Raw genomic sequence first — 24,773 nt, 5'->3', positions numbered from 1 at the left:
CACTTGCGTATGTCCTGTTGAAGGTGTTCATGCTCTCTGTTTAATTTGGGTGTTGGAAGTGTTTATCCCACTATCCCCCATATGCCAATTTTTGGATTGCTCCCTTTAGTTACCTTATAGATGTTAGAAACTACAAGTTTTGAAGTGTTTTCATAACTCAGGACAGAATCTTTTACCTTAGGTTGCATGGCCCAATGTAGAAGCTGTATGCAATGCGGTCTCTATGTTTCATTTAGGGAAAACGCAGCTTTGCATTGATTGAGTGATCGTATTACCCAGCCCTGAAAAAGATTGGTTATTATCAGGTGTCCACTTTCCTTTCAGGACCTAAATGGGCCCATACTTCAAGTAGAAGTAAAATTAGAGTTTTAATGAATTGAAGAGCGCGGTGAGGGGAAGGCAGCAAGTCTAAATTCCTCTGAAAACAGATCCCAAATGAAGACAGCCGTACCTGCTGGTGTGTAAAGATATGCGTTTTTTGGTCTGTCCCATTTCCAAAGCAATATTAGATCCCATGAAGGGCAACTATTGCCTAGTCCATGAATGCCCAAAGCTTCGGTTTCAGATTTAGACCTTTTAATAAGGCCCCAAGCTGTGAAAGCCAGTAGTATATTTTAAAATCTGGTCTTTCCATGACCCATTCTCTATAGATTATTGTAATAGCTTTAGTCGCACCCGAGGTCTGGCTCCCTTTCAATTAAACATGCCTTCTGACTTACCTAGTTGTTCAAAAATTGTATTTATTCTCTTGTGGAGAGGGCCTGAAACACATTTAATACCCTTTACAGAGTATTATTGGTCATTGTACCCATGTAGCCAACTGCAAAAGCATAAGATTCTGCCATTTATTGAGATCCTTTTGAACTTCAAGGAGTAGGCGGGGATAGTTTGCTGCATATATTGATTGATGTGGGGCATAATTTATATCCCTAGTTATTTTATTTGTTTCGGGGTTCATTTAAAAGGTAATTTCTCCCCTGGAGGCCATGCCGTTTGAGTTGGGAGAGTGAGATTCAGCACCTCCGATTCATCCATATTTGTTTCCAGCCCAGATATTTTTTCAAACCAACCTAAATGCCCAACCACTGCAGCTAATGAGATCTCTAGGTTTCCCAGTGTCAGGTGAATGTTGTCAGCATCAAGTGAAATGTTATATTCATCTGCCCTGAAAAAAATGTCGGTTACGTTTCCGTTCCTACTTAAATGGAGGAGGGGCAAACGTATAGTCCCTGAAAATAATCCTTCCAGGGCAACTCTTGCCAATGGGGGTGCAAACACAATGGTTATAAATTGTCTATACATGATCAGCTACAGAAAAGACTAGTCGAAAAAGTCGTAGACCTTTTCGGCGTCGCGACACACCAGAATTGCAGGTATTGCTTTTTTCTGAACTTCGAGCAGGTGAACCGTCCTCCAAATTCTGACATATGTCTGACTAGAGACTGTAAAGCCAGACTAGTCTTCGTGGGTTAAGTAGGGAAGAATCAGATTTATTCTACTTGCAAGGATTTTAGAGTACAATTTTAGGCCTGTGTTTATTAGCACTATAGGAGGCACACAGCAGTGGGTTCTTCCACCATTTGTGAAGGATTGAGAACGTTGTCTTCACCGCGTCTTTAGACATAACACCTTTGTTGTGCTATAGGACTGAATAATTTCTCTAGTTTAGGGACCACAAGTGCATGGAATGTTTTATGGAAAGACTTCGTAAGCCCTTCTGGACCAGGAGCCTCATTTTGTTTCAAACGTTTTATTGCCAGCTTTATTTCCTCTGGGGAAATTGCGGAGTCCAGGGCTTGTAGCTGGGAGTCTGTTAGGCGGGATAGCATGAGCTCATCTAAGAACTGCTTACTACAAGTTCATCTCTTGAGTATAGCTTAGTGTAATATATGTGGAAAGCCTCAACTCTGTCCCCTAATGTCCTTGCTAAATTCATCAATCTTGGCAGCAAGCAATTTTTTTAGGTCAGAACTCTCAATATCCTTACCCAAGTCCTCTCAGGTCTTTCCGAAGGACTTGCAATGAGCTCTGAGGTCGTGCTTTATAACGGACATCTTAGCATGAGAGTTTTCCTGTCCAGGAGTGCGTCAGTAATCATGCACAGTGAATAATTCAAGTATGTAAGAGGTCCCTTTTTCCTTTCTGCACCAGCTTTTTCGGGGATATGAGGGCCAAGGGACGGCTTGGAGGTGGGGGGCGTTTTAGAGACCACATATCACGATCACAGTAAAGCATGCGCCTTACTTCAGAACATCATCCGTCCGTCCACTCGCTTTAGATATCTGCACCGCCAGTGCCATGAATTCTTTGTGCGGCACTTAGGGAAATGGTCTACTGCTTCCGCGAACCCCCAACACGCACCACAATCAGTGTTTTTGATTTATTTTTTATAAACATTTTCTGTGTAAGCTCCTAATGTTTCCATTCAGCTCCTTGTGATTTACAGGGCCCCTCCAACACACGGGGCTCATCTAGTGTGCAACTTTAAATGTAGGAACTTCAAATTTCCATGTCTGTTCTCTCGATAACCCCTCCCAGTTCCTTGGGGTCTACAGTGTCCCACTGTAACTCAGGCTCAGCCACTGTGCGGTTTAGGCTTCAGGGGCTGCCGATTATCAAATGCTTCAGCTCGTGGCCCTCCCCAGCACCCCACGACCTCGCCCCTCACCACCGCATCTCTCCGGGTGCCAATGAGTGTGTACCCTTAGTGCTCACCTGGTGGCGCAGGGTTGGGGATAATTCACTTTTCCTCCTCCTAGAGGTTAGTACAACCCTGCTTAGCAGTGCGCTTCTACAGTGGCCAGACGTGCCATTCCCCTGCTACCGAGCTGCAGGGCCACCCACCATCTAAACTGTGGCGAATTGTCCACGATGCTCAATTCAACAGTACCCTCTAGTTACCGTTTCCAAGGAAAACACTCAAAAATTATAGAAATATTATCTTGATAGAAATGTAATTTTCCAAACAACAACAAGATACCCTCAGGGCACACCATTAGTCTTCAAAATGTACCAAATATTAAGCAAGAAAAGCAGAATAATACAGAAGATCCAACAGCACATCAAAAGAACTACGTTTCCTCCTCATCGGATAACCAACCCTTCCATGCTCCACCGACTGTGGTCCTTCTTCAACCCTATTTCTTTCAGACCGGACATCCTCATCCCAATTCTCCTATAAAGATGATGTTTTACCCTCACCAATCATCAGATACGTCTCTAGTGATGCTCTCTCCACTAACTCACCACCATCAATGCCTACATCACTCAAGGTACCGTCCCAGAAGTTCAAGACAGGCCTTTACCTTGCCCTCCTGAAGACTTTCATACTAGATCCCGATAATCTCAACAACTAATGGAAACTCACTCACCTACCCCTCATTGGCAGGATCAGCAAAAAAGAAGCCAATGTATAACTTCACATTAGCAGAAACCATCTGCTGAATGAGTACCAATCCAGCTTCAGATCAAGCTGCAGGATGGATATAGCGGCCTAACAAACCAGAGAAAAAACTCTCCTGGCCAGAGATCAAGTTGACCCCGGATACCTGATGTTGCTAGACCTCTCAGCTGCTTAGAATGAGATTCAATGGCAACAACATTTACAGATTCGCCTCCTTCCTACCGAACAAAACGCCAGTTTGTTCACATGGGCCCCTCCAAGTCCCAGAATATCCCCATTACCTGGAGAGAGTGACCTGGTAGATCATGTCCCCCACCATCTTCAATCTCTGCATGGAGCCCCTCATAGAAAAAAATGTATTTATATGCGGACAACATATGAATCTTCCTGAAAGTTTTCTTCACTCCTGACAGCCATTGCCTCAAACTCTTCTGGATGTCACACATTTACCTGACGCTTAATACCACGAAAACACAATTCTTACTATTAAAAACAACAAATAGTCCAAAAACAGGTAAATTACATGAACTGAAAATCAGTAAACAAGAAAGTTGCCGAGGATGTTGCTAACTGCTGGAACCATGGCAAGATTGATGCCCACTGAACTCTCAACCTGTCATGCAGAAACGGACAGGTGGGCGAGGATCACAAACCTGCACTCAAAGAATGTATGTATTCACCAAAAGCTTAGTGTGACTAACAGCTTTACTACAGGGTATCGCGTTGTGAAGAACACTTCCCAAACGAGGCAGGGAAGCACAGTAGAGATGCTGCACTGCCCAAGACTGACATAACTCATAGTCCTGTTCTTTGAACCCCCAACATCGATGTGTTGTTTCCCTACGTAGCTTTATCTCTTCCTGAACCCACTTCCTAGCCTAACAATACACCTGTTGTGCCTGTTATTACGTAGGTCTCTCTGTTAAAGCAGTGGCATTCTGTAAAAAGCTACTAAAGCAGTGCACCCCAACTCATCAACAAAACACAAACAGGTTCTATGGTCTGAAAAAGACAAGGCCACACTCCCTACATTGCCTTCTGAAATCGTCACACCGTAAGATGGCATAATGCTATGCAAACCGCACCAAGCATAACACTACATGCAACATGCCATGGCCCTGCAGCACCAAGCATCACTTGCAAGGGGTCAATGGTCCAATAAATGGGTGAGCTAGCACCATGTGCATTATTGAAAACTGTACGACAATAGGAAACATGCAGCAGGGTGTTCTCGAAAGGTAGAATTACGTCATGAGGATGGATCAAATATCATCAAAGTGTAACATGTTTTAAGGAGTCCATTAACGCACTGCATAGAGTGGTGTTTTCTCTACAGTCTAGCCACCCAGTGGTATAGTGGTGCCAATGGACACGTACAAACTAAATCACTTGTTTCAAGGTTGACAGGCGACCACAGGCACTAGTTTCAAAAGACAACCAAATATTTTATATTTATAAAGCGCATAATTTACCCAAAGGTGTCCAGGCGCTATTACCGGCCATCCAGTGCTAAAACCTAACTGAGAATCCACCTGAAAAGCTGTCTATAAAGCATAAAGCCAGGTTTTTAGAGCTTTCCGAAAAGGCAACAGCTGTGGGATAGCCCTCATGCTTTGCAGAAGAGTTCCAGAGTTTATTTGCAGCAATGGAGAAGGCTCTATCTCCCCATTTCTTCTTTCGAGTCCTAGGCACAAGTATTGGTGTGCCGAACGCAGGTTTCTACTTGGGGCATGCCAGTGAAACCCATCTTAAACTAATACTTAACCATAAAAGTAAAACAAATATTTCCCTTGAAAAGTTTCAACTGAAAGCATCTAAATTTATATTTCAAACAATAACTTGCGCAAGGAGTCCTTCCCAACCAGTGCCCACCCACCGAATCCTTTTATGGGGATTTTCTAACAACCAGCTTTGATGAACAAGTTACTTAACTTCGGGAAAACCTTATCTGGCTGCAGATTCTCACCGTAGAATTATCCCCAGACGTCCAACTGAATTCAGAAATTTTTCATGAGCAGTATCCCTGGGTGATGGTAGGTGGCGTCATTGGGCTTCGTGTGGCATCGTCCGAGCCAGAAATGACATTATAGGCCCCACCCCGGCACGCTGACATCAGTTACTTTTGGCGACTTCCATGCCAGAAGCGCGGAGCTACAAAGTACACTGACCACGGATATAGAAATCTCGGGCCCTGAAAGAGGAAAGCTCTGTCCCTAGAAATAAGTTCACAGAGCGGGGAGGATAAGTGGGTCGGTAAGGAATCTGTGGCTAGATAGAGTCTCTACCAGATAAGGCATTACCAATGGTAAGTAACTGGTCCATTTGATTAAGCATTCTAGCCACAGATTCCTTACTTTAGACTAGATACCCGAGCAAAACCACCCCAGAGGTGGGTTAGCAGACCAACTTCACACAAGGAAGTCCTGCCGGACCGAACCGGCAAAGTCCCATCCCAACGGACCTGACTGTCCAGACAGTAGTGTTTGGTAAACAGGTGCAGGGAAGCCCATTTTGCTGCCTGGTAGATTTCTAGGACCGGAACACCGCGGACTAACGCAGTGGGTGCAGCTTTAGGTCTGGTGGAACGAGCATGCAAAAATTGACGGTTGCTTCTTAGCCAATGCATAGCAGATCTTGATGCAGAGTACAATCCATCACAAGATGGTCCTATTCTCTACTGCCCATCCTTTCTTCGCTCTGACACCCCATGAAGAGTTGATTGGCCACTCTGAACTTTTTTGTGCAGTCAAGGTAGAACGGCAATGCTCTTTTTGGGTCCAGATGGTGAAGTTGCTCGTCCTCCTTGGAGGAATGAGGCGGAGCATAAAAAGTAAGCAGAGTGATGGTTTGGCCTAAGTGAAATGGAGTGATTTTCGGAAAAAAGAAAGGCCACATACAAAGCACCAGTTTGTGTGGTTAGATGTTAAGATACGTTGGCCTGGATGACATGGCCTGGAGCTCACTGACCCTCCAGGCAGAGGTTATTGCCACGAGAGAGGCCGTCTTGATGGTAAGGACCCTGCATGGACAATTGGGCACACATAAGTAAAGTGAGGAAGACATTGAGGTCCCACTGGGGCATAACGGAAGGAATGGGAGGAAACATATGTTGCAAACCTTTCAAAACCCTATGTACAATAGTGGATTAGAAATGGGAAGGTTGGTCAAGCAAGCGAAGAAAAGCAGAGACTGCAGAAAGTTATCCATTCACAGTGCCGAGAGAAGAGCCTTGCTGGGCAAGGGAAAGAACAAGAAAACCCAAGAAATGGGGGCAGAAAGGGGATCAATGTTAATTTCTGTACACCATGCCACAAATTTTGCCAGTGGAAGGCATAAACCATCTTGCTAGAGGGACGCCTGCCTGCCAAGATAACGTTACAAACTTCAGGAGGAAGGTCAAAAGCTGTCAACTGTCGCCGATAGATCTCCACACAAGAAGGAGAAGAGTTGAATGTTTTGGGTTGAGACGCTTCACTGCTGCCGATACAGAAAATCCTCCCAAAGGGGCAGCCTGATCGGAGGACTGATGGCCATGCTCAACACCGCGGCATACTAGACTCTCCATGCCCAATCCGGAGCCACAAGGATGACTTCTGCCTATTTGTTCTCGATCTTATTGCGAACTGTGGGTAGGAGTGGTATGGGCGGGAAGGAGTACAGAAGGCCTGAGCTCCAGTTGAGATAATTAGCATCTCCGAGCGAGAGCATCCTTGGAAATTCCAGCACGCAGAACTGCTGATATTGCGCATTCTCATCGCTGGCGAACAGATTTAACCAAGGCTCTCCCCCATGCTGAAAGAGACCCTGTTTTACCTCCGGATGGAGATGCCATGTGTGACCCACTAGGCCTCTCTGGTTGACTCTGTCCGCTCTGGCGTTCAGAGAACCCGCCAGATGTTGAAACATCAGGAATACGCCATGCTGTTCCAGCAATGTCCAGAGACGCAGGGCCTCTTGACAAAGGGTCCATGACCCCACCCACCCTACTTGTTACAGTACCATATGGCAGTGGTGTTGTCTGTGAACACTTGCACTAGCCTTCCCTGGATGGAGGGTAGAAAGGTTGTCAATGCCAATCGGATCGCTCAGTGCTCCAACAGGTTGATGTGGGGTCTTGATTCCAAAGGAGATCAGAGTCCACTGATCTCCACCTCTCCCAGACGGCCCCCCATCCCAAGAGTGATGCATCAGTCACTACTTTCAGATCTGGTTGGGGAAGGGAGAAGGGTCTGCCACTAGCCAAATCGCGGTTCGTAAGCCACCGCTGCAGGTCTTTTGCAGTTCCCTCTAAGATCTGAACCATATCAGAGATTCCCTTGACGCTGCACCCACTGGAAATTCAGGTCCCGCTGTAGAGCCTGCATATGCCAACTGGCATGTGTCACAAGCAGGATGCAGGAGGCCATAAGGCCCAGCAGCCCCAGAGTCAGTCTCACCAAAATCCATGATAGTGGCTCAAACATCTGTATCATAGCCTGAATATCCTGGACTCGCCGTTCAGGAGGATAGGCCCGAAACTGCACAGTGGCCAGAACAGCCCTAATGAAAGGGAGTGTCTGAAAGGGAGTCGGGTGCGACTTTGGCAAGTTGATAGTGAACCCCTGCTAATGTAGGAAGTCTGCCGCGGTCTGGAGGCGAGAGCCCACCTTCAATAGATGGTCTTCCAGATAGGGGAAAAACTGGTATCCCTGACCACTGCAGATAAGCTGCAACCACCGCCATCACCTTGGTGAACACCCGAAAAGCGCCTGGTGAAGCCAAAAGGGAGCACAGTGAACTGAAAATGCTCATGGCCCACTGTGAACTGCAGGTGACACCTTTGGGCAGGCAGGATGGGAGTGCGGAAGTATGTGTCCTGCAGGTCCAATGCCACTATCCAGTTTCCAGGGCAGACAGGACCTGAACAAGAGTGAGCATCTTGAATTTCTCCTTCTTAAGGAAGAAATTGAGAGAGCGCGGGTCCAGGATAGAACACAGGCCTCCATCCTTCTTGGGCACCTGAAAGTAGCGGGAATAGTAATCATGACCTACTTCTGGCGTTGGCACTCTCTCTATGGCTCCTTTGGCCAAAAGAGCGGTCACGTCCTGATGGAGAATAGATAGGTGGTTCTCGGTCAGCCTGTTGTAAGTAGGTGGCATGGAAGGTGGGGTAGTCTCAAAGGAGAGGGTGTAGCCCATCCAGACAATCTGCAAAACCCACCTGTCCGTCGCTATGAACTGCCAGCGGGGCAGGTGATGACGAATCCTGCCTCCCCACTGGGTGCCTATGATGGTTAACAGGCAGACTAGTAGGGTTTGCAGTCTGCGACTACTGGGGGTATTGGTGGACTGACCCGACCGCTGACCACCCAACCCTCAGGGCTGACAGGAACAGCATTCGTGGCCAAGCAGAGACTGGAAAGCTTGCGCGCCCTGGGGGCTGGGCAGGTAAAAACTAGTTTGTATGCCCCTTCCATGACCACAAAAAGAGCAAAAAGAGGATTGAGGATGATGAGGTGCAATAGAAGGGTCCATGGACCTTGTCGTAGCCCTACTGTGATTAAAGCATTCCATCGCTGAATCTGCCTCGTCTCCACAGAGATGGGGGCCATCAAAGGGCATGTCTATGAGTGAGGACTAGACATCCCCATAAAAACCAGTCGTCCTTAACCAGACGTGGCATCACAGGGCCACTGTCAATCAAATTGCTCGACCTAGTGAGTCAGTGGAGTCTAGTCCACAGCGGATGGTGAAATTAGCTGCATCCCTCCCGCCGGGGACAGCATGGCCTCGGCCTCATCCAGGACTGTTGTAAGCACCTGTGCAACCGTATCCCCCAGAGTGTGGGAGTAGCAGCCCAAAAGCCACATGGTGTTCACAGAACACAGTGTCAGGCTGGCGGAAGAAAAAATCTTCCCAAGATTTTCCAGTCCATTGGATTCCCTGTCCCGGGGTCAAGTAGGGAATGCACCAGGATTTACCTGGGACGTTGAGGGTTGCACCACCAAGCTCTCCAGGGTAGGGTGTTGGTTGTGAAAATTTGGGTTGCCTGGAGCGGGGCATGGCGGCGGGCAATCGTCCAGTTTATGGAGCGCCTGTGTTGGGCTTGGACCAAGTCCCAAGCAGGATGTCAGTAAGCGCCTCATTGAAAGGGAGACGTGGTTCTGATGGAGACACTCCCAGCTGCAGCACTTCTGTCAAGACATTAGTCCTGCCTGCCACCAAGGGCAAGCTAAGGTCTAGGGCATCAGTGACCCTCCGCACCACCTTTGCAAAGGAAGCTCCCTCCTCAGTAGCCATGGTAGGGGGAGAAAGCATGCCAGTATCTAGAGAAGTATCCAGTCCACTGGCTTCACCCAGATCCTCACACCAGTCCATTTAATCTTCATAAGGCTGGTACTCCTCATGGTCCAGCAACACTTCCCATTCCTTCCCGACTCCTAGTCTACAAGAATAGGGTTCAGGCTCTGGCCTGGAAGGCATTGCTTCAGTCAGTGCCAGTGTTGGACGACGCTCCTCTGGATCCATGTCGGATTAGGGAATGGAGCCGCTGCTGGCCTCGGTGGCACAACTGGCGCAGATCTGGATCCATCTGTGGATCCCTGGGGCTGGAATCACACTGGAGGTGTCGGCATGGATCCAGTAGTGGCCCCGTCCGAACCCGAAAGTGCGCCAGACGGAATGGACAGCCCAAATATGAGGTACATCGCCTCATAAAATTCTTTCATTGGGCAGGGGTCGCTCCGGCAACGTTGAGAAGGCACGGAGCAGACCCAGGCACTGGCTCAGCCTCAGAACCAGACCTCAAATGGCAATGCTCCCTCGTCTTGTTGGCTGACAAACAAGGAAGACACACCATGCTTTGACTTCTTGTGGGACTTCGACTTACCAGATTGGCTCAACGGCTTGAACTGCGATGACACAACCTTAGGCTCGGCGACGAGTCCCGGGCCCTTCCTCTCGACCGGGACCTCAATCACCACGGTGTCGCACTTTGAGTTGCCATTAGCTTCAGACATTGCTCCCTTAAGGTCTTCGGGTTCATGGTGCAGCAGTCGGGACAGGCCTTTGTGTCATGGTCCCGCTCGAGGCAAACACTGGCATACATGGTGCAGGTCTGTTACAGACATTTGTCGATAGCAGGCGCCACAGGGCTTGAAGCCAGCCTTCTGCAAAGACACCAGGAGGTAAACCTCAAAAAGTCCTCAACAAAACGTTGAAAAAACCTAGTCAAAAAGTAACTATGGAGTAGCTCTTTCTGGATCTGCACTGGCTGGTATGGAAAGAACTCAGACTTCTGCATGCCTTGGTGGGGCTTCTATAGGCACTGTGAACATAATTTTCGGCGCAAATGAGCCAAAAGCTGCCACCTACCGTTGCGCAAGGGTACTGCTCTCAACATTTTTGGGATCTAGTCTGATGGCTGGGGATAATTTTAAGGTAAGAACTAAGCGGATAGAAGTCTCCATCAGATATACTGTGTGGTGCTGAATACTTATTTCTTATTGTAAAAAATGTTGTTCACATGCAAGGGTGGTCTCCTCAAGTGCAGTTTGATTAATGCCCAGTCATCTACAGGGAGAGAGGAAGTTAAGACTTGGCAAGCACACTGTAGGTGTACTAGAATATTTTATTTGATATAAAACTGTGCTGTAAAACGGATAATTTGCCCTGACTTTCAGAATTTTGGAACGGGTGTAGAGCTAGTGAGCTAACTGCCCTGTTCCCTTGGCGTCTGGTCTGGATTTTGGCGCGCCTATTCGCGTGACTAGCAGGCCCGGCCGCCAGGAGCATAGAGGGAGATTCCCAACAGGCGCCCAGGTTCTGCCCATACGAATTCAGCTCTGAACAAGATTTTAACACACACTTTTTGATTTTACCTTCCGCACTTCATCCAGCACCACGTCAAATGATTTCTTGTTCATTGTTGAGTATTTGCTAGCGGACTCGCAATTGCTTCAATGGTTCGACAAATCAATATTCTAGGAACGGTGATTAAAATCCCGATCACCGAAGAATGGATACATTAAAATATAGACAGCACCCGTGCTTCCGAGTGCCGTGACCCCCCTAAGTTCGTGGCACATTAGATGCAGAGTGCTTCGTTTCTCCAGTCACTAGCCGTGTGGTGCTTCGGTATTACAGCAGTGAGGAAATTACAGCCATCAGCCATTATTGGGCAAGTCACGCCTCTCTTCCCCCGGGGCCTTGGCTGCTGCTCGTTGGTATGCAGTGCGCATGCTCCAGGGTCAGACTGAGTGATTAGATCGGTGTCCTCTAGGTTTACCAACCAGGCGCTAAGATCTGAAGCCATGTGATGAAATCTTTCTAATGGACCAATCGCCGGAGGTGTTGACATGACACTCGTCAACAACCGTTGCCCTTCTAGAAAGCCTAGGTTGATCAATCGCAAAAAGTCTAAGAGGTCTCCATCACAAAGGATAGAGCTCCAGGGTTTCCTGATAGATTCGGTGCAGCCTTCTCTGAGTCGGCCCAGCAAGAAGATATCAAAGATTCAACTGGAGCTGCAAACAGTCCTAGGCAGACCCAGATCCTCGACTTTGCCAACTGGAACAGATTCTGGGCCTCTTGTCCTACTCCATTCAGGGGATCTTCTCGGGGCCTTTACATTACAGAGCCTTATAGCGCCTCAAGGCATACCAACTGCTGGGCAGGTCTCACATATTCGGAACTGGTACCACTTTCAGAAGAGGCCAGGGAGGAGAAAAAATGGTGGATGGGACATATGGAAACGTGGAACGGAAGAGCGATCTCCGGTTCCGACCCAGACATTATGGAATCGGATGACAGCTCGCGGGGCTGGGTGGGCCAAACGTGGCAATAGTCTACAGGAGGAAGTAGGTCAGATCAAGAAAAACATCTGCATATCAATTGTCTGGAGCTCCTAGCCGGATCCTTTGTGATCATCAGATGCTGAACCAGATACAGAGCCAAATGATGCGAGCGTCTAATTGGCCTTGTGGTATATCAACCATCTAGGAGGCACCAAGTTGAAGATACTCATGCAGATCGTGCAGGACTCCAGGCAGTATTGCCTTTCTAATCGGTGGTGGCGAAGTAGCTTACGGGAACAGACAACAGGGGGATGGACTGGAATTCAAGGTATTTCAGAGATTAAAGTATGTGGAAACTGGATCCACTGGTGTTTGCTTGTCTAAACAAACTTTGGGACCCTTCTCGATAGACCTCTTTGCATCGAAGATAGATCATCAGAGCAACAGATACTGCAACTGGAGACCGAATCCAGGAGCTTTTGCAATGGATGCCTTCCTCCAGGATTGTCAGGAACAGGGCTATGTCTTACCTCCGTTTGTGATGATCTTGAAAGTGTTGGTGCTGGTCAGGAAACAGACGGAGGACTTAGTCCTAATAACTCCCATCTGGAGATCGCAAGCATGGCTCCAAGTTCTTCTGGCACTTTCCTGGGATTCTCCAATCCATCTCCACAAATATCTTCACATTCTGAGGAATCAAGAGGGCTGTCCAAATCCAATGATTCAGAAAGGAGGGTTACCTCTGATGGCATGGAGGATTACTGACCAAGATGAAAGTCCCAAGACTTTCAGACCAATCTCAGAAACTCATTCTTGAGGCATGGGCTAAGTAACTCAAAGATATCGCTCAGTGTGGAAACAATGGCTGGGTTGGTATCTAAGACACCTGGATCCTGTGGAATCTGGCTCTTAAATATATAGCTTACAAGTCAGTAAATACATTCAGGTCGACTATATCTGGGAGTCACTTACCGGTCCGAAGGTCTGCCGGTTTTGCAACATCCACTGGCCTGCAAACTTTTGAGAGGCATCAGACTATCTCTTTTCCCTGAACCAAGGTATTCTGCTCTGGACGAGGTCAACTGTGTTCTTGACCTCTTCCTGGCTTGGCCTCATAACAAATATCTGAGCAAAATGGAATGATCAGGTAAATTGCCTGTGTTACTGTGCAAGGTGTCTTGCAGACACAGGTCTACCTTCAGAGCAGAAGGTACACCCCGGACGGGGTCACCTTCACCATATCTAGACCCACTAAAATGCACACTAGCGTGATCTCCTACCCGGTCTTTGCAGACTGTACCAAATTGTACATGGTGGAATGCATGGAGGCCTTGAGGAGGGCTACTGAGACATTCGGAACCCATGGGAGAACTGCAACATCCGATTGCCTTAAGCAAACATTTCAAAGCGGTTTCATCATCCACCATAACAAGATGGATTCACTGGGTCATGCAGGAGGCAGGCATTGACATTAACATTTTCGGGGCTCACTCAGCAAGGTGAGCAATGGCCTCTATGGCATTATCGGTTGAGATGAGAATGGAGGACATTATGAATGCAGCAGACTGGTCCTCGAGGACATTATGAATGTGGCAGACTTCTCCTTGGAGTCCACAAATAAGAAGTTTTACTTCAAACCCGTTGTGGACATTGCCTCGTTGGTGTAAGTAAACGTTAAACCTGCATAGTCCTGGCCTCCGGTCCGGATATAGAATGAAACATTTCCTAGTAAACGTAAAGGCAAGTTTCAATTTTATTCAGGACTGGGAGGCAAGGATTATAAGACCCACACATCCTAAGTGATGTGCTCCCACCCTCTATGGATGGGATATGTCAGCGGCAATTTTCGTCGTTGTAGAGTAAGTAAAACACGTCTTTTAATATGTTAAAGCATGTTGTGGAGATATTAATGATGACAATTTGTGGGTTTTTACAGATTAATTACAATTTGAGATTTATTTTACAGGCAATGAGCAGAAGTCAGAGTAAAGGGGAAACTCATCAACACAGCGGCCGTCGTGCAAAGAAAGAGGAGTAACAGGGAACAGCTTTATCTTTTCATAGGCTTCATGTATGCCGATTGGCTTATTTTCCTAAGGGAGATGGGAAATTCAATTTATGTCGTTGCTTATTTGAAGCTGCTTGAGAGAAATGAAGAAAGGTATCCATAATCTTCTCGTCCTTAATAAAATTGAAAGTTTCTTTTAGGATTGCTGGGAAATTTTTAATTCTATGCTTAATTTGACCAGGAAAAAAAACGGGTCCACGTGGTTATTCCGCATTGCATGGTGATTAACTCATAACTGCATGATGCTAGTGGGTGTTTTCCGGCACTGTATTGATGTTTATGGATTCATGTCTGCACCCAGCCAGTACTGTGCAACTAATAATTACAGCTTGAGTGGTTAGGTTTCTTACACAACAGTTTATTGATTAGAGGTACAGGTTCAGAATACAGAGCTAAAGAGGGGCATAGTGTGTGTCAATTCTCAATGGATGCTTCACTTTTACAGAGCAGTGTCTGATCACAGGAGGATGTTGGGCAACATCACCAGACACTCCAGCTTGTGGTGACTGTGTGGTCAAAAAGCCATATGTGAGGAGCTCCGCTTCCAACCCATGAGATAGTGGTTACAATATCCAGGTCAAATTTAAAGGAATAGCTTAAAGTTGGGTTTCTGGTGGTTGGTACTGTGTGCAGACTAGTTGTGGGTATGTCACACAGCTATATAGTTTAATTGGAATATTTGCTCATTAGATTGGTCCAGTTGACCTGCTGTCCAACATAGGTTACGCAGTACAGCCAGCCCTACATGGATTATCTATCATAACTTCACCTCTGGGCCAGTGCCAGCTACTTTGTAATTAGAAGCTATGACTTCGCTTTTAAAAAAAAGTATTTTCTTTCAAAGGAAACACATTTCATTAGATTTCCAATCTCTAAACTCCCTTCAATTACTAATATCATGGAAGCTATTTTGTATGAACAACTGCTGAAACTCCTGGAGAGACATTGCGACCATGGATACCAACCAGCTGTGATGCAGGCTGGTGCATGGGGTGGCCCTGCTAGAGATCAGCGACTGGCTCCGATGTAGGTTTGACGGGAGTATTTCGTCAGCTGCTAGATGGGCAGCTCCTCAGGGATCAGCACTTTTCCCACTTTTGTTCAGCCTGTATATGCAACTGTTGGCTGGGTTACATGGATATACATTTCGAGATGTTTTCAGACTATACTCAGTTCGAGGTGAGGAATGGAAAGGAGGGTTCAAATGCAGACTGCTAGGTAAATATCTAGTGGTGGGTGAGATGAAAGCAAGCAAACCCTAAGTGGGTTATCTACATTGGGGAAACCACTTATGTATTTTGCATTTTCCTGGCCCAGCCTCCTGGATCCAGCCCTCTTTCTATTCCTTTTTTGGAAAGATGTTGCAGTCTAGGTAAATTAGGATTCGTCTATGGAAAAATTATGAAGCACATTGTTGGGGCCAACAATTATCACCTACAGCTAGAACTAGAGTTACCCATCTTCGGTAACACTCTACCCACAGATTCCTCACCTTTTAGAATATTACCCACCCGTAGGACTGATTCTAGAAACTGAATAGCAGAGCTCCCACGCGCTGCTAGTTGGTACCATGAAGCTCTGCACTGACTTCATTCTGCCGTAGAAGTGAAGGAACGGTGCCACAAATAAGTGCCTCCACAGCAAACCGACATCAATTCTTTTTTTCTGCACCTTTGAACATGGATTGGGAGCTTTGCTCTCAATTCCCTCAGTCTTTCGATGACTCTCTACAAACGCCATTTAGTATGCAAGGGAATAATGTCCCCACCTACAACTAGAGGTTTCAAACAAGGCAGTGACTGCAGAAAACAGAGGTAAATCATGGATCTGCACATGATGTGTCTTTGGTGTTTGGGATCGAGGAACAACTTCAAATCGTGCAATGTGTGTGCTTTCATGCACCCGAACGCGATTCGGGCCTGTTAAGCGAAACTGTACATCACAGAACACTGAATAAAGTCACAGATCTCATTTTAGACCCACTCTAGTCCAAGTCCAGAGCGTGGTCCCCCTTCGGCTCGAGGCCACTCCCGTGAGAAGTCGATTGCAGCCAAAGTTCCACTGTAAGTTGAATTCTAAGTGGAAACAACAAAGTGAAGTCCTAGTTAAGCCCATCCCGCCACTCTCTCAATAGAGAAGTGTGAGGGCATCAAAGTGCCACCCGGTCTTGCTCCTGATTTTAGACTGGGGAGCCAATGCTGTAATTGATTCCAATGAGCCCCAAGTTCCCCGGGCCATCGGCGACACCACAGCAGATTGAGGTCTTTAAGGAGGCCAGGCTGTGTATCTTTGGCACTCTTGCGGGTCCCTCTGGTGTGTTTTCTGGTCACTTACATTTATAGGGAATCCATGGCTCCTTGGGAAAATTCTAAAAGGTGAGGAATCTGCAGTTTGAAGTATCCATCAAAAATATCTTGCACTTTCTGGATCCTCAATACCAGATTGCAGTGAGCATGGCCATCTTTATGTTGTGGACTTGATATTACAATGCCATGCATGTATGCTGCCCTTAGTCCAGTTTTATGACATACACGTAAATTAGGCACAGCGATTCACATCTTTCCAGAAATGGTACAGCTTTAATGACTGCTTGGTAGTGGTAGCTTAAAATTCAAGAACCTTATGATGGCCGATAAGGACATCCAGCCATCTGAGCTCTTGTATTTAAATAAATTTGAAGGTTCTAAACTGTACATTGAAGCAGACTTTAGAATGCAATACCAGCTCATGTATGAGGTATCTACGAACAGAACACTGAGCAAACTATTACTGTGTGAATTACATAATTTAAACTACATCTACAAAAGGCCTTTTGAGGTAACCTAACAAAACACATCATGGTTTTACTAAATGAAGAAGGGGGAGAGAAGTGCTCTACACATCTTACCTCTATCGTGGGGTCATATTCATCTACAAAGTGGTTTTGAATTAGTTGAATGGTCAGAGCGCTCTTCCCAACGCCACCTGCTCCCACCACCACCAGCTTGTACTCAGTCATCTTCGAAGGCTGCCTTCGGGATCACTCTGTAGTAAGAGACAACTCAGTCAGGACAATACACAGGTGCAGTAACATCACTGGTATATGGCAAGGCTTAATGAGAGGCAATAGCAGATTGAATGCTCCACATGAGGCAACCCAACTCCAAAAACACGGCAATCCTATAGTAGACACTCCGCAGACCAGTTCCTGTACCACACACCTGCACCACTGTTCCGCAGCACTAGTTACACTCTGAAAGTCTGTAGAAATCAATCATAGAGCCCAGATAATTCTGTATGTTGTGTTGTGTCACAATATAATGTAGTGGCGAGGCATACTTGTATGTGTGTACTAGAATTACAAATGGCACTCTCGGTTGATTCATTCATTCCATTCCCGCTGCACTAGAGTTGGTTCCCAAATAACACAAACTGTAACATGGTTTACTGGTTAGTCTACATATGAGGCATCAAGACGAGGAAACAGTGCTGTGAATAGGAAGCATGTGATCTTCAGCTGGCAGCCAGAGTAGCATTTGCAGAAGGCATTTGGGCTGGCTCAAGCTGCTGCCCTACATGTAAAAGGCACAACAACTTGCTTCTGGAAAGCTACCTTACCTCGGGTGAGAGGACACACATCCCCTCGAGGCACCGCCAAGAAAATCTGTTGCTATTCAGAATCCGTTAACACTGGATGCTACAACACACTATCCAACACAAAATGGAGGTCACGAAAGTTCACTGACCAACCGAATTTTCATTATAGTCGCAAAGAGCAGAGAAATTAAGGTTATACGTTTGGCGAGTGGAGCAATTTATAGTGCCTTTTCCCCCAGACAGTGCAATATTTCTGAAGTGTGGATGAGTAAGGTATACCATTTTGTTTGTGCGAAAACATGATTTTTTAAATTTATTTTTAATTTGCATTTCTGTTAAAATACAATAACATTACAAAACAGCCAGACATTCGCTCTTTAGCAAAACCATATGATTTGAAGAGAAAGAGAGTCTGGACTTTCCGGACTTAACAGCAGGACATGATGGCAAGCAGGAAGACCTCTCCTCCAAGGAACAAAATTGAACCTATAGACAGCCATGGTTTTAAAAAGTGGCTTTCCTACTCACAACCAAATACACATAGTTTCTTCCTTCAGACCCTTGCATTAAATCAAGGGGAAATTCCCCAATGAAGTCTTATTGTTCAATATGGTATTACTGTTACCATGGTATTATTCTAGAGCAGTAGTGCTTAACCTATGATCTGGGAACTCCCGGGAGACTGTGACAACTACTCAGGGGGTTTGCGGCTGCTTAGAAAATTAAATAATATTATCAGATACATACAGTGTATATAAATATAGAAGCAAAACTGAAAAATTAAAAACGTTAAGTGTGAAGACAGCATGGACAATGGGTGGCCTGATTTAATTTAATAACGCCCCAACCTTCGCATTAAAATGAATTATTTTTCTTATTTGTGAATTAAATAAAATATTTCATCATTTGTGTAATTGATGAATGGTTCTGTCTGTATTTTGGCATTCTTTTAAAAAAGTTTAAATCATTAAAATTGCTTATGCCGGGTCCACAGCTTCCAGTAATGCCTCAGTGGGTGTCCCGGATTCAAAAAAGGATTCAATGTTCCCACATTCCAGTAATGATTAAATGGGGGCCCAGAGACGTCAAAAGGTTAAGAACCAATTCCCAAGGGATTTCAAACAAAAAGTAGGAATAATTTGCAGATCAGAGTTAGTGCACTTTTTTCGGACTAGGTTACACTGTGTTAACATCATCATTTTGCTAGAGGTACCCACTCCTCATGCATCGAGCAGTACCATCCCATCACTTAAATTGCCTGGAGAAATAATAGAAATCACTTAGCAGTAATACAGATGCGGAAAATCTCCACAGATTTATAAATTAGGGTCTAGTTAATTGTGCATAAGGAAAGATGAATTTGGTATTACAATACAAATTATAACAAGTAGGCATTTGCTCTTACAAGTGTCCAACTTGAGACCTCAACAAGACAAGTGTAATGTACACAAGACATGTTACACCCAAAAAAGATTTATTTCTGTATTCTCATCTGGCACATATACTGTGGCTCCCTTGGAGGTGCTAAGCCTTCAGGTACCATGCTCAAGCTCAGACGTAGGCGCGATGGATGGAGAAGCCTCTCTGGTTTCTGAAAGGGAAAGAACTGCTTATGCAGATGATCAAGGACCCTGCGTCTGTTCTGTATAGGCATTCAAATAATCACTTTTGGTATGCTCAGGCTTAGGTTAACAGACTGAGTGAGTGCACCGCCAATGAGGCGACCACATGGTGGACGTCTGGGAGGGGAGGAAATGCATCCAAGCATCCCTGCGAAAAGTGAATGCATCCGCCTCCAAGGAAACCGGACACCCTACCACCCAAGAAACACAGGACTAGCAGTAGAAGTTCAAGTTTTACAAGTTCAGTTATAGTTTTTATTAGGCAGCGACAGGTCATTTCTGGCACTGGAGCCCAGCACTGTAGATATGTGCCTAACAACATCATCTGACACAAGCCAATGAAACACAAAGGTGCTCCAGCAGGTTCACTTCAGAATGCTTCATCCTGCCCAAGTCTTGGACTTGGCCCTGTGCTGCCATTGTACATAATTACAACACATAAGCAGAGGATACTAATATTATATGGCAAATTCAACAACTGTGTAATATGGTCTAATATTGCTATCTCAAAGTTCTAGTTACATTCACAAACCACTCAGCCTCTGGTCTTGTGGTTCAGGAGGTCATCAGAAACCCTAGATGTTACACAGAACCATACTACGCAGTTACCAGTTATGTATTCTCTATCGTGCCCATCAGCTAGGCCTATCAGCAAACGCATGCATGCAAGTTAGGCCTTCTGATTAAAAAAAAAAAATCCTGGGAGCAAATTTGAACAGAAGGTGATGGAAATGTGCAGCCTCCATAACTGCTTCTGAGGCTTCCTGTCTCGTCTCTAACCATTTCTCAAACCTATAATGTACCCATCGAGATTACTATTCCGGTGTGCTTGGCTAGCTTGAATTTAATTTTGCCCAAGTGTACTGGAAGTTGGGTTAACGCTCATACACTCTTTTCTAATCATCTGTGGTTTCAGCAAATAATAATTGCTTGCTTTTCTAGGATTTCCTTGATTTCAAATACATTCCTTGTCCTGCGGACTCCAGGGGTCAGAACGTAGGGCAATTGGCCTTCCTGTATGGCATCTGTAAACGGCATGGAAGTATGGTACTCTTTTCAGTAATTTATTTGGTTAAATATTCCTGTGCCGAGAAGTGGTCCCTGGAGTAGCTAAAGATGGTACAGGCAGAGAGTTGTACAGGGAGGGTGGACCTTGGTGGTAGGAAAGGTTTTTCTTTTCCCCGCCACAACCTTTTTTTACTCATCCCAAGCCTCAGACTGCTATGACCTCCAAGGCAACAACAACAAGCATTTGCAATGCAATAGGTCTAGCATTTACGAGAGTTTGAGCTATTGGCATTGTAAATGACAATGCCTTTTATTTATACGTTTTAAAAACCAACACATAAATAAAAGGCATTGTTATTTACAATGTCAATAGCTCAAACTCTCGCAAATGCGAGATACATTGCAATGGCATCATTGCTAATCCTAAAAGCTTCCCATTTAGCCACCAAATATTTGGCAGGCCATGGGGAGAGTACTGGTATAGTAAGCTAAAGCAAGGCACAGACCACGTTACCATAGCGGGGTCTAGAAATTACAAGATAGTGGTGAGTGACACCAAGGTACATATTTTTTAGGAACTTTGTAAGGCCAAAAGGAGACGCAGCAAGACATGACTTGAAAACAATTAACAAAGAGCACTCTTGAACTGGCAGCGTCTCTGTGGCTCCCAGAGAGGCTCGGAGTCTATGATAAAGCAAAGACATATGTGTTTCCCAATCCTGAAGCAAAACTGCACCGCATTGGCTCTAGAATAAACACTGCAGCACTAGCAGAACGTGGTGCTGAGACCTATTCTGGCCACTAAAACTATACTCCAGATGTTGATTGTAGGGGATGGGACTGAAGTTCTCCTCCCTTCTAGAGGGGATTGGATGGGACAGATTCTTTTGAAGGTGGCGACGATTTGATAGTGAATTGATCAAAGTCCATTTTTTCAATCTTTCTCCTCAACCGTTCTTCCTTTTCATCTACTCCAGGTAGGCTGTGTCTGTGCTGTGGATTGAAACCGTGATTAGAATTTATATGGAAAAGGTGTGCTGAAGTTTACAGTCTGCTAGATGCTTTGATCTGGAATTTTTGGTTTGACGTTTACAATACTGGGATATCATACTGCTGTTCTTGTACTGATCACCTAATAAAAGGATTCAAACAAAGTTCACTGGCAAAGTTAGAGAAACCATCTTTGGCAAAGGCAGGTGAAGTTTTGACTTTTTCGGTGGCAAAGATTAGCCTGCTTGGCCCACTGAAAGTTACAAAGATGTGACTAATCTCTGCATGCCAAAATAAAATCTCTTGGGCATGTTCGGAGCAATGGCCAGTAGAAAGATTACATTGATGGATCCTGTAGTTGGCATTTGGCAAGAGAAAAAGTTATTTGCATGGATATACACAAACAGAAAGATGCACCTGAAACATGACAGAATAAATGTGTACTCACAGGATTTATCAACTGGTAAAATCAAGTGCTAAAATATGTGGATTTCTTGATAACTTGGACTGATTTATTTTAACAATATTACGGTAAAGGAAATCATTGCATTGACTGAAAGATTTGTAGGCCGCAAGCACTATTAACACACTAGAGGCGTATAAACAGTTTCCACCATAAGATAGACTTCTGCAAGAGTATTTCGCCACGAACAAACCCAAGGCTTTGATTGCATGACTAAATTAACCAATCATGTCCAACTGCTAATTCACATGTGATCGCTTTGTTATGACTAAGCCAGAATCCAGAGTATTATTTTTTATTTTATTTTTTTAACTGCAACAGACATGATGTTTTTTTTATGGAATGCTTAAATTGATCTGCCACTGGCAATCGAGGCATTACAGGCCACCAGTTTTCACGCATTGTGCCACTCTAGAAGTGGACCTGCCATATGCAAGTCAATGTTCCTGCCTGCTATATGAACAGCCCAGCCCGAAATGCCATGCAAGGTCCCCTCCAGATGCAAGCACATGCAACCCCGGACCATATTTGACCTACTTTAGCTTTGTCTGTGAGGTGCAGTTTGAGTCCTGTGGCACAGTGAGCAAGGGCACACGTTTGAGCAAACATGCTGTACTTAGGCCGTCAACTGCAATAAACAAGGTGATGGAAGGAATGTTTCAATTAATCTCAGCCACTGGCAGTTGGACTGGACTGTTACTATTGAAGCAGGGCCAAGGCTGATTTCTATATGGCTGCATCAAAGGTGGCATGGTGGGCAAAAACCTGATGGACTAGATGGCAGCCCAGAGTAATTACCAGGGGCTTAGATGAGGTCAAGAATCCCACCGGTTAATTTTTCGCTCTGTGTGACTGGTATGCCTAGGCCCTTGCTCACGGTGCTGAACGAATCAATCTGCACCCTATTTATGAGGTCCAGTCGTCTGAAACTAGTCTGGGATTGTGTGTGCTCCCATTCGGGGAGGACTTCACGCAGTTCAGGTCAGAGTAATTATCAGTGGCTGAGTCTAAGTCAAGCAATCTACCCATGTTATCACTACATTGTTTTCCTCAGTGTTTTGCCCCAAGTACAAAGTTATTAAGTATGTTTGTCACAACATTTGTGGAGAAATTGTGTTTTTGCTATGTTGAATGGGATTTCTTCTTTGGTGTGCTTCTGAATATTGTTGTGACATATTTGCTGTTGGTGGTACCATGTGCCACTTTTGTTGGTCTCTCGAGTTTTCAAGCAGTTTAGAGTGCCAAATCAGCCTTCCGAATATTTTATTCTTGAATTGCAGGAGGACATAGGTCAAACTGTATATCCAAATTCGAAACTTGTCAATATACTGATATGTTTGTTTTGGTGTTTGAAAGTGATACAATAAGTCTTTAAAAAAGAGGCGGGTGTGAGAACAGCAAGCGGGAGGAGAAATGAGGAACATCGGCGAGCAGAAGGGGGCTAGGAGAAAAAACAATGCAGAGTAGAGGAGGGTGGAGGGGTGGGTGAGAACAGATGGCAGGGGTGTTGGGGGGGGGGGGATGACAGTAGAGCTACACCGCAGGAGTGGGGGCGGTGGGAAACGGGCGGCGGCAAGTAGGAAGATCGGACTGTGCCGTGCACTCTTATAGAGTGCTTGGCTAAAAATAAAAAAATAAAAATAGTATCATTAACCTCTTCAGCGCGGCGCGGATTTCTGCGCCACGATGACGATTCAGTGCGCGGGCGGGGCCATGACGGAACGGTTCCGTCATGCGCACAGCGCAACCGACGTGCATGACGGAACCGTTCCGTCATGCGCGTCGAAGGGGTTAAACATACAAAGTAAACAGTTGTAGTGGGTGAATGCACAACAATGCACAATCAGTAAAACTGGACTGCAGCAAGGGGGAGGACTGTCACGGATTGGGGCGTCCTCCAGGATGTAAACAGGAGATTCCACACCACTAACAGAGATAAGATCAGCACTTCGCCAAGGACACAAAACGCAAACACACTTTAAAAAGTGCCCATCAAAAAAAGGTGTAACGTAAACAGTTTCTGTTGTAAAGTGCTCTTAAGCACTCCGGCCAGATGTTTACTATAAACAAGCATTAGCCGCGGGGCCAAAGCGAAAGTGATCGCGGGGGAAGCACGTGAGTGGTGCGCGCACAGCAGTATGGCGCTGAAGGCTGGCGGTTGGCGCGTGCATGCTCGCGTGAACGCAAGCTTGTCGCCAGCCAGCAGCACTTTAAAAACTCACCTACTAAAGTCTCTCCGAGCAGCGCATGAGCGCTGACTCAGCGAGACCTAAAAAGTCTAAAACCTTCACTCTCCTATCCCTCCACTATCCTTTTCAATCAAAAACAACAGACTAACATGTCCACTTCTCAAATTTCATATTTCACTATACTAATTCACCATTAATCCTTTATGGGTTCCAGAGTAGTGTGCTACTCACCAAAAAAGCGCTTAAACACCTCAACAGGGGTAGCAAGCACTATATAAATGCAAACCTTTTTCCCTCTTCTATCCCTCCGCTATCCTTTTCAATCCAAATAACTGAATAACATATCCACCACTCAAACTACTTTCATATTTAACTATACTAAGTAAACACTAATCCTTTATGGGTTATGGAGTAGCGTGCTACTCGCTGAAAAAGCGCTTTGACGCCTCGTCGGGGGTAGTAAGTGCTGTATAAATACAATTACAAAACAGTATAATCGAAAGGTCTTTTAAAAAACAACTACACCATGGCCAGAGAGTCAGGCTTCAGTGCCCCATCTAAGGGTGGAGTCCTGGGATGCCCTTGTTCCTTTAAGACAGTGAAAATAATACACATATACTGAGAGTGAACCCATGGAACAATGGCCAAAATATTAATTACCTAGAGAAGCTGCTGAGGAA

At 45.5% G+C, this 24,773-nt stretch overlaps 1 protein-coding gene across 4 annotated transcripts in view; it reads right to left on the bottom strand.

The window, feature by feature from the left end:
• LOC146860850 (GTPase HRas) overlaps positions 1-24,773 on the bottom strand; it is a 307,708-nt gene that overhangs the window by 108,002 nt on the left and 174,933 nt on the right. For all 4 annotated transcript variants that reach the window (XM_085644811.1, XM_085644810.1, XM_085644812.1 and 1 more), the window contains exon 2: positions 17,133-17,269. In XM_085644811.1, coding sequence (XP_085500937.1) covers positions 17,133-17,243 — 111 coding nt within the window. In that variant the 5' untranslated portion in view covers positions 17,244-17,269. The remainder of the gene's footprint in view (positions 1-17,132; positions 17,270-24,773) is intronic.

The sequence above is a fragment of the Triturus cristatus genome, chromosome 3_1, assembly GCF_964204655.1.
Source record: "Triturus cristatus chromosome 3_1, aTriCri1.1, whole genome shotgun sequence".
Taxonomy (NCBI): Eukaryota; Metazoa; Chordata; class Amphibia; order Caudata; family Salamandridae; genus Triturus; species Triturus cristatus.
The sequence above is the reverse complement of the archived record's forward strand: the minus strand, read 5'-3'. Positions and strand labels throughout refer to the sequence as shown.